Source organism: Lactuca sativa, chromosome 2 (assembly GCF_002870075.4).
Source record: "Lactuca sativa cultivar Salinas chromosome 2, Lsat_Salinas_v11, whole genome shotgun sequence".
Classification (NCBI taxonomy): Eukaryota; Viridiplantae; Streptophyta; class Magnoliopsida; order Asterales; family Asteraceae; genus Lactuca; species Lactuca sativa.
This window is the reverse complement of record NC_056624.2, coordinates 196987901-196996873: the sequence shown is the minus strand read 5'-3', so window position 1 is coordinate 196996873 and position 8973 is coordinate 196987901. Positions and strand designations below refer to the sequence as shown.

At 37.4% G+C, this 8973-nt stretch overlaps 1 protein-coding gene across 1 annotated transcript; it reads left to right on the top strand.

The window, feature by feature from the left end:
• The first annotated feature begins 665 nt into the window (after positions 1-665).
• Positions 666-7760, top strand: LOC111899759 (ubiquitin C-terminal hydrolase 12). Its single transcript, XM_052768624.1, has 29 exons — positions 666-849; positions 1158-1275; positions 1518-1665; positions 1765-1922; positions 2114-2598; positions 2686-2794; positions 2886-3100; positions 3186-3295; positions 3369-3443; positions 3543-3621; positions 3705-3851; positions 3931-4011; positions 4118-4237; positions 4323-4445; positions 4539-4616; positions 4701-4792; positions 4880-4988; positions 5070-5138; positions 5261-5427; positions 5591-5768; positions 5865-5966; positions 6040-6111; positions 6286-6351; positions 6443-6508; positions 6612-6698; positions 6788-6904; positions 6986-7060; positions 7152-7235; positions 7323-7760. The coding sequence occupies exons 1-29, from the start codon at positions 826-828 to the stop codon at positions 7362-7364; spliced, it is 3396 nt and encodes a 1131-aa protein (XP_052624584.1). The 5' UTR covers positions 666-825; the 3' UTR covers positions 7365-7760.
• Positions 7761-8973: the final 1213 nt, after the last annotated feature.

Below are 8973 nucleotides of genomic sequence, written 5' to 3'. Positions count from 1 at the left end.
AAGACTGCAGACCTAAAAATGTTTCGCGCCCTCTTATTGGCGCAGATGTGGACCAGAGTCTTCTAACATTTTTTCAGATTGCAACGTTTGATCCATTTTTTCTACTGTAAAGATCTACAGATATGATTCACAGACTGCAGACATTTTGTCTCAGAAAAAACAAACAGTACCTTAGTAAACTGCAACCATTGTTGATTCGAATCGTGTTATTTAGTTTATGTTGGGTCTACGCTGACCCTTTGTTATGCTTATTATATTTGTTTTTAATCATATTCAACACTTTTATTGTTTATAGATTAAGAGCTCAACTCATTTTGACCATTAAAAAAAATTCTTTCCCACTACAGCCCAATTGATTAACCTATTTGGGCTTTTATCCAAGTTTCTAGAAAAAAAAGACAAGTGAAAATTGTTTATCAGACTTGAGACTTCATTGAAAGGTTGTGATTGCGTGTACACGCACCCCACAATTTCCATATGCACATACGAATCATAGACATGTGTGTAAGAATATCATTGGTTAAAGTAACCAGGATCGACAAAACCGATCATACAGAAGCCGTGCCTCACTTTCGCTCGTAATTACCTAAATTGCCCTAACGATTTTACGAAAATTCCAAATGTGTCCCTACTCCCATCGATGCTCAGGACAATAAGCGAGAGTGCTTTCGTTATTCCGCACACAGTTTTAGGGCGCATCAGTCGCCATTGTCATCTCTCTCTCTCTCTCTCTCTCTCTCTCTCTCTCTCATCATTTCCAACACTTTCTTTCTCTCTAGAAACCAACGTTGATCCGACGGTCTTCGCCTCACCCGAACCGTGACTATGGTCACTCCACAACCATTAGATGTATGTCTCTCTTTCCGTGTTTGGAAGTTTCAGTTCTTGCTGTTATGTACATCTGAATTACTGTGAAGTGTTGCTGTTACGATGGGTGCCGTGTCTGCGGGATTCATGATCTTTTGTTTGGTTTTACGATCGTGCTAGGGTTTTTGTAATTTAGTCAGGGGAGTGTATTAATGTAGTTCAATTGGCATTTGGAGTGTGAATTTAGGGTTTTTATGTTTTCTGGTGATGCCTTGGGGTTTTTCTTGGATCGGATTTTCAGCAGTTGATCGACTGTTTGGATAACTACTAATTTTCTATTAATTTGACAGCAAGAAGACGAGGAGATGCTTGTGCCGCACACGGAGCTACTGGAAGGGCGTCGACCGGTGCAAGGTCCTGTGGCTTTCGATGGTACTCCGCCAATTGAAGTTCCTCAGCCAATGGAAGGTTCTTGTTTCCTTCATCCATCATGACTCATTCTTTTTTAAACTCTATTTCAATAATGAAATAAATAAACGAATTTCAGTTGAGGCTGGAAAGTGTTTGTGTGCATGGTATGAATGAATACGTACACACGTGCTTTGATTTATTGAACTTAGGAACTTATAACTAGCATGTGTTGTAGTCTGCGGCATGTTGTGTTCTTATTTGGTTATTTAAGTTTCCATTTTATAATTTGGATTCATTAGTTGCGGGTCAAGAAGTTGCTAGCACAGGGGAGAATCAAGCAGTCGATGAACCTCAGACTTCTAGGTTTACATGGACCATTGAGAATTTCTCTCGTCAAAGCAATAAAAAGCTATATTCTGATATCTTTGTGGTTGGTGGTTTTAAATGGTAAAGATTGGTCTTCTCCTTATGGATTTTCCTTTTTCATGCATTTGTGTTGTATTCTTGTTCATTTTCCAACATCCCATCTGGTTTTATTTTTGGCAGGCGTGTGCTTATATTTCCAAAGGGAAACAATGTGGACCATTTGTCCATGTACTTAGATGTAGCTGATTCCTCATCATTGCCATATGGTTGGAGTAGATATGCACAATTCAGTTTGTCTGTTGTTAATCAAATTCACAACAGGTTGACTGTAAAGAAAGGTATGTCTTATGCTTTATAAAACTCTTATCTTTATTAGAGGGCAACCTATAGTTGTGGTCTTATTTTTCTGCATTAGAAACACCTATCAGAGTAATGAGCTAGTATCTTCATTTTAGTAAGAGAATTGTAATTAGAGCTTGCAATCCAGACAGTGATCTTATGATGTCTTAAAATTAATCCTTTTTGACAGACACACAACACCAGTTCCATGCAAGGGAGAGTGATTGGGGGTTCACATCATTCATGGCTCTTAGTGATTTATATGACCCTGGTAGAGGTTTTATTATGAATGATACTTGCATTATTGAAGCTGATGTTGCTGTGCGGAAAGTGATCGACTATTGGACATATGACTCAAAGAAAGAGACGGGTTATGTTGGTCTTAAGAATCAAGGAGCAACATGTTACATGAACTCTCTTCTCCAAACCCTCTATCACATGCCTTACTTTAGAAAAGCTGTCTACCATATGCCAACAACAGAAAATGATATACCCTCAGGGAGTATTCCCTTGGCTCTTCAGAGCTTATTCTATAAACTCCAATACAATGAAACCAGTGTTGCGACAAAAGAACTGACAAAATCTTTTGGATGGGACACATATGATTCTTTCATGCAGCATGATGTCCAAGAACTTAATAGGGTCTTGTGTGAGAAACTTGAAGACAAGATGAAGGTGACTTTTTCTTTTTCACATCTCTCATAAAAGCCTCAAAATTTGCTGTTCATATTTATCCTGACTTCTGATTGTTGCTGGGTTCAGGGAACAGTTGTGGAAGGGACAATACAGAAGTTATTTGAAGGACACAATATGAATTACATTGAATGCATCAATGTGGACTTCAAATCGACAAGAAAAGAATCATATTATGGTATTAATCGTGCATGAAAAGTTGCAACTCTCAACAGTTTGATGTATATAAATTAGTGATCCTGTTGACAATATCATAATTTTTGTATCAGATCTTCAACTTGATGTGAAAGGCTGCCGGGACGTTTATGAATCTTTTGACAAATATGTTGAAGTGGAACGTCTTGAGGGTGACAATAAATACCATGCTGAAGCACACGGTTTACAGGAGGCTAAGAAGGGTGTCCTGTTTATTGATTTCCCACCTGTTCTTCAACTTCAGCTAAAGCGGTTTGAGTATGATTTCACAAGGGATACTATGGTAAAGGTAAGTGATTGTTGAGAAAGTTTCTCTAATATTTTATGCAGCTTATTTCAAATGACCATCTTTGTTGTTCTGATTCATTGTGCAGATAAATGATCGTTACGAATTCCCACTGGAGCTCGACCTTGACAGGGAGAATGGCAAATACCTATCACCTGATGCTGATAAGAGTGTCCGGAATCTTTATACCCTGCATAGGTATCAAATGTGGCTATCAAATATTGGGTATTTGCAAAATCAGGACTTACCTTTTCACCGTGTATCTTGGCAGTGTATTGGTTCATAGTGGTGGTGTGCATGGTGGACACTACTATGCATTTATCAGGCCAACGCTTTCAGATAAATGGTGAGTTGTATATGTTTAATCATTTCCTACATGTATTTTCAAGTGTTTTCACATGAGCCCTAATCATGGTGTGGTCTTGGTAATCATTGTTGCAACTAGGTTCAAGTTTGATGATGAAAGAGTATCAAAAGAAGATGTGAAGAGGGCCCTAGAAGAGCAGTATGGTGGTGAGGAAGAGGTAAATGAGTGCATTGCTTTCTTCAGCTTCTGTTTTTCCAACTATGAATTTATCCTTGTCTTTTCCTTCATGCCTTGCAACAGCTACCCCAGACAAATCCTGGCTTCAATAATGCTCCGTTTAAATTTACAAAATACTCGAATGCATACATGCTCGTTTACATACGTGAAAGCGACAAAGAGAAGATAATCTGTGATGTAGATGAGAAAGACATTGCTGAACATCTTAGGGTAATTAAACACATCAATCTTTTAGATTACTTTTTAGATGAGAAAGGCCTTGCTTGAAGTTGTAATTATTCTTTTCCAGATAAGGTTGAAAAAAGAACAAGAAGAGAAGGAAGACAAGAGAAGATATAAAGCACAGGCTCATCTGTACACTATTATCAAGGTGGTAGATGATTAGTGGTAGATATTATGTCATCTCAAATTACTGAATGGGTTGGTTGTTTATCTCTTTTATGAAAATCATATTACTAATAGTCATGAATGTGCAGGTTGCCCGTGATGCAGACCTGTTAGAACAGATAGGGAAGGATATATTTTTTGATCTTGTTGACCATGACAAAGTCCGAAGTTTTCGTATACAGAAGCAAATGACATTTAACCTTTTCAAGGTATTTCTTAATTTTTTTTTTCTTGTTTTGATGACATGTGGATTATGTTCAATACATGTTGTTCTTATAGTGGAGTGGTCTGCAGGAGGAGGTTGCCAAAGAGTTTGGTATACCTGTTCAATTTCAACGGTTCTGGATATGGGCAAAGAGACAGAACCACACATACCGTCCCAATCGCCCTTTAACAGCACAGGAGGAGACACAATCGGTATATGATGACGTGGCTTTTACCTACTTGCATTCTCACTTTAAGTTTTTGACATGTATTCAATGACAAGCAACGTACCATGTGGAAGTGTAGGTTGGGCAATTGAGGGAGGTTTCCAATAAGAATCACAATGCTGAACTAAAATTGTTCCTGGAGATAGAGACTGGACCGGTAATGATTAATATTTATCTTCTCCTGCTGCTTTAAATTCTGTAATTAGTTGTATTAACTACTAAAATGATTTGTTGTTTTCAGGATTTGCTGCATCCTCTTCCACCACCTGAGAAAAGCAAGGATGATATACTTCTTTTCTTCAAGCTTTATGATCCCGTGAAGGAAGAACTCCGGTACTTTCAACATGTTAATTATATATCTTTCAGTGGCCTAATGGGATGGGGTTAATCATGTAATCAAATGTTATATTCCTTTTGCAGATATGTTGGTAGGTTTTTTGTCAAGAGTTCTGGTAAACCAACTGAAATTACATCAAAATTAAATGAGAGGGCTGGATTTAGTCCAGATGAAGAAATCGAACTGTATGAGGTATGTTATCTGGTGGTCTTGCATTGCATTGCATTGCATGTTTGTTTGTGAAATCATATTTATGTGTTGATGATTGATCAGGAGATAAAATTTGAGCCATGTGTGATGTGTGAACGTCTTGACAAGAGAAGCTCATTTAGATCTAGCCAGGTATTACTAGTCTCAACCCTCTTCTTCTTCTTCTTCTTCTTCTTCTTCTTCTATAATGAAAAAGTTACTTGCCTATATATATAATAAGTATATCTGAAGAAAATCTTTTATTTTATTTGTAGATCGAGGACGGAGATATTATTTGCTTTCAGAAAGTATCTGAGGCTGGGGCTGGGGATAAATACCGATATCCAGACGTTCCTTCATTTCTGGAATATGTGAAAAATCGTCAGATGGTTCATTTTCGATCTCTGGATAGACCCAAGGAGGATGATTTCTGTCTTGAACTGTGAGTTTTTTTTTTTTTTTTTTTTTTTTTTTTTTTTTTGGGGGGGGGGGGGGGGGGGCGGGTTCTTCTTATTTCATAATGTGGTAAATCAACATGAACATGGAAGTAATATAATATAATATAATATATGTTTGTTTTAAAATGAATGGAATGGAACGGATAGGTCAAAGCTGCATACATATGATGATGTGACGGAGAGAGTTGCCAGGCAGCTTGGTCTGGATGATCCAACGAAAATCAGGCTGACTCCTCACAACTGTTATTCTCAACAACCAAAGCCCCACCCCATCAAGTTTCGGGTTGCAGAACATTTGCTAGACATGCTTGTTCACTACAATCAGGTAGCCTTGATTTCTCTATTTCTGACTTTGATGATGATATAACAACCTATGATATCTAAATCAAAACCAATCTCTGTTTTGTTTGGGTACACATAGGTTTCTGATATTCTGTATTACGAGGTGTTAGACATCCCTCTCCCGGAATTGCAGTGTCTGAAAACTCTGAAAGTTGCATTTCACCATGCAACCAAGGAAGAGGTAGGTGTGCAGAGAAAGGGCTACAACTGTTTCTTTAGTCTCTAATCTAAAAGCTCTTGTGTTGTGGTTGCAGCCTGTGATTCACAATATTAGGCTGCCTAAGCAGAGCACTGTTGGAGATGTTCTCAATGAGATTAAGACAAAGGTATAAATATACATTCCTCTCAACTTGCATATATAGTTTATCTGATTAGTGGATCTGTTGGTGACTGCAATCTGAAACTGCTTGCTTGTATCTTGTATGTTAATGCTGTGTTTTTGTTTATAATTAATTGTATTGATGAAAATAAAATAAATGCATGTATGTTGAAACAAGCAGGTTGAATTATCTCATCCGGATGCTGAACTGAGATTGCTTGAAGTATTTTACCACAAGATTTACAAGGTATTAATATAATTAGTAATTAGAATCCTTTGTAATGCTAGTTGGTAGTTGGCACATTGTTATTATCTGTTTGATTTGGTTTGGTTTGCAGATCTTTCCGCTGACTGAGAAAATTGAGAATATAAATGATCAATACTGGACCTTACGTGCAGAGGAAGTAAGTTGAGTTGTAGTTTTCTTCCTGAATGGTTAATTGGTGAATAATGAGGAAGGAAGTGGTAATAATTTATGTGTGTTTGTTTTGTTGTAACCTTCCTAAGATTCCAGAAGAAGAGAAGAATCTGGGACCTCAGGATCGGTTGATTCATGTTTACCATTTCACCAAAGAGGCTGCACAGAACCAGATGGTAATCACCACACCAACACTCTTCTGTTCCATCATATCACTTCCTTAATCCTTAAGGTTGATTTATTTTTAATAAAATTGACATGACAGCAAGTGCAAAACTTTGGAGAGCCTTTCTTTCTAATAATTCATGAAAATGAAACTTTAGAAGCTGTTAAAGTCCGCATTCAGCACAAGTTAGAGGTTCCGGATGAGGAATTTGCCAAGGTATGATAATATATATGATATGAGCAGCCAGAATGTATGTATGTATGTGACTTGTTTCCCTTTTTGGATTTTGTTTGTCAGTGGAAATTTGCATTTCTATCTCTGGGACGTCCAGAGTATCTACAAGATTCAGATATTGTATCTAGTCGTTTTCAGGTATGTACTTACTTTCATTATATCACTTGACTTGAGTGTACTATTATAGTATTATAATATGTTTGGGTTTGGGTTTGGGTTTGGAATGTAGAGAAGAGATTATGGTGCTTGGGAGCAGTACCTTGGGTTAGAACACTCTGACACCACCCCTAAAAGGTCCTTTACAGCAAATCAGGTACTCATCTCATCTCTCCTTAATTTTATTCCTTTATATGTTAGTTGTTATTAATGTGCTTGTTGAAATTGAAATAAATGATTGCAGAATCGTCATACATTTGAGAAACCAGTGAAGATATACAACTAAGAACATGCCAAAAAATGTAAAGCAATTGAAAATGGGCACTGGGCAGCTGCTTGCTTTCCTTTCCTTTCCTTTCTGTCTGTTTTTGGTTTTGTATTGTAGGTTGCTGCTATGCTAATGCTATTCTTTTTGGACCCCCTTTAAATGTGTTCCCCAGCCTCCCTCCCCTGGTGGTGGCTGGTGGTTTCTCTTGTCTTGTCTTGTCTTGTTGAGATATGTCATGTGTAATTTAGTAACTAGTAAGTACATAGGAAGATTTTGTTGAATGAGCAAGAGCGATTGAGTGTATAAGCAAGCTGCCTCCCTGCCTTAAATAGCCTTTTTTCTTTTTTGTATGTTGGATGTAAAATGGTTGCTGATATGCTACATGAATTTTGTAAAAAGTTACAATTCTACTCATACTGCTTGCACTTTACAGATATAGCTACCTCCTTACACTTTACACTTTAGTTCTCGCCATGTATTTATTATCTACATAATATCAAGCAACAAAATTACAAAACAAAACAGGGATAAGTTGCTCAGAGTCTAGACTGGTGTTTCTAACATTTTTTTAAAATCAAGAGATTATTATATTATTATTTTATCATAGTTCTGGGAAGGAGTGTTGGATGTTGGCTCATGGTCAGACAATTAAATTCGTAAAATCATCACTTCTATAGCAACTATGGAAAGGCGGCTCATGCTAGTTCTTGAGAAATGATGGAGGGTCCTGCTGATTCATGGTTGTTTGAACCACTACACAAGTCAAATTGTAACTATGGTCGTTTCTATATCCTGGCAGCTGGCGCTAACATTGACTTTGCGTGTTTTGATGTGTGGATGAACCCTCAGGGCAGGACATATTACTCCCACCAACTAGTCAAAGAGTCCTGTGGGGCTCCGTCCCGTTTTTCTTTTGGGGGCGGGGGCGGGGGCTGGTAGTCCCGTCCTGAAACCCTCATGGGCCTCTGTTAATAAATTATACATCTTTACATATATTAATTATATAAATATAATAAACAATAGAATGATTTTTATGTACTAAAATTCAACCAAAACATGTTTTTAAGAAGTTTGTAACACGTAAATTTATGCTATAAATAATTATTTGTTATCTAAAAAATAGTTTCTTAAGCCTAATCAAAAACTTCTTTTTAGCCAACATAAGGTAGCCCAAAATCAATCGGGGGCGATGGTTAGAAGGGGAACTCGGGGGCGGAGGCGGGGGTAGAAAGGATGGAGATTTCAGGGGCAAGGACGGAGACGGGGGATGCAATCCCCGTCCCGTTTGCTCCCGTTGACATCCCTACATGAACCCTTTCGATGGCCCTACCTAGCTAGCATTAGCAAGTAGCAACCCTCTATATTTCATGTTGGATCTAGCGGTGTTACAAGATGCTGAGAATATAGTATTTGTTTTGTCCAACAAAGATCCTTTAGTCATCTTGTACCTAACTATAAAACGGATTTTAGACATTTACTAAAACCTGAAAACTCTAATTGAAATATGAGCCACCTAAAGTTACATATAATAAAACTTTCCCGTAACATAAAATATTTGTTGCAAGTCTATCACTAAGATGTTAAATTTTATCGCTAATCTCTTAGGAAAAATTATCATGCATTTTGT

Excerpts from the sequence above, each read along its gene's own strand:
- LOC111899759 (XM_052768624.1), top strand. The coding sequence starts at position 826 with ATGGTCACTCCACAACCATTAGAT. Across the intron at positions 4,793-4,879 it reads CCCGTGAAGGAAGAACTCCG|ATATGTTGGTAGGTTTTTTG; the intron begins GTACTTTCAACA and ends TTCCTTTTGCAG. Across the intron at positions 4,989-5,069 it reads AAGAAATCGAACTGTATGAG|GAGATAAAATTTGAGCCATG; the intron begins GTATGTTATCTG and ends ATGATTGATCAG.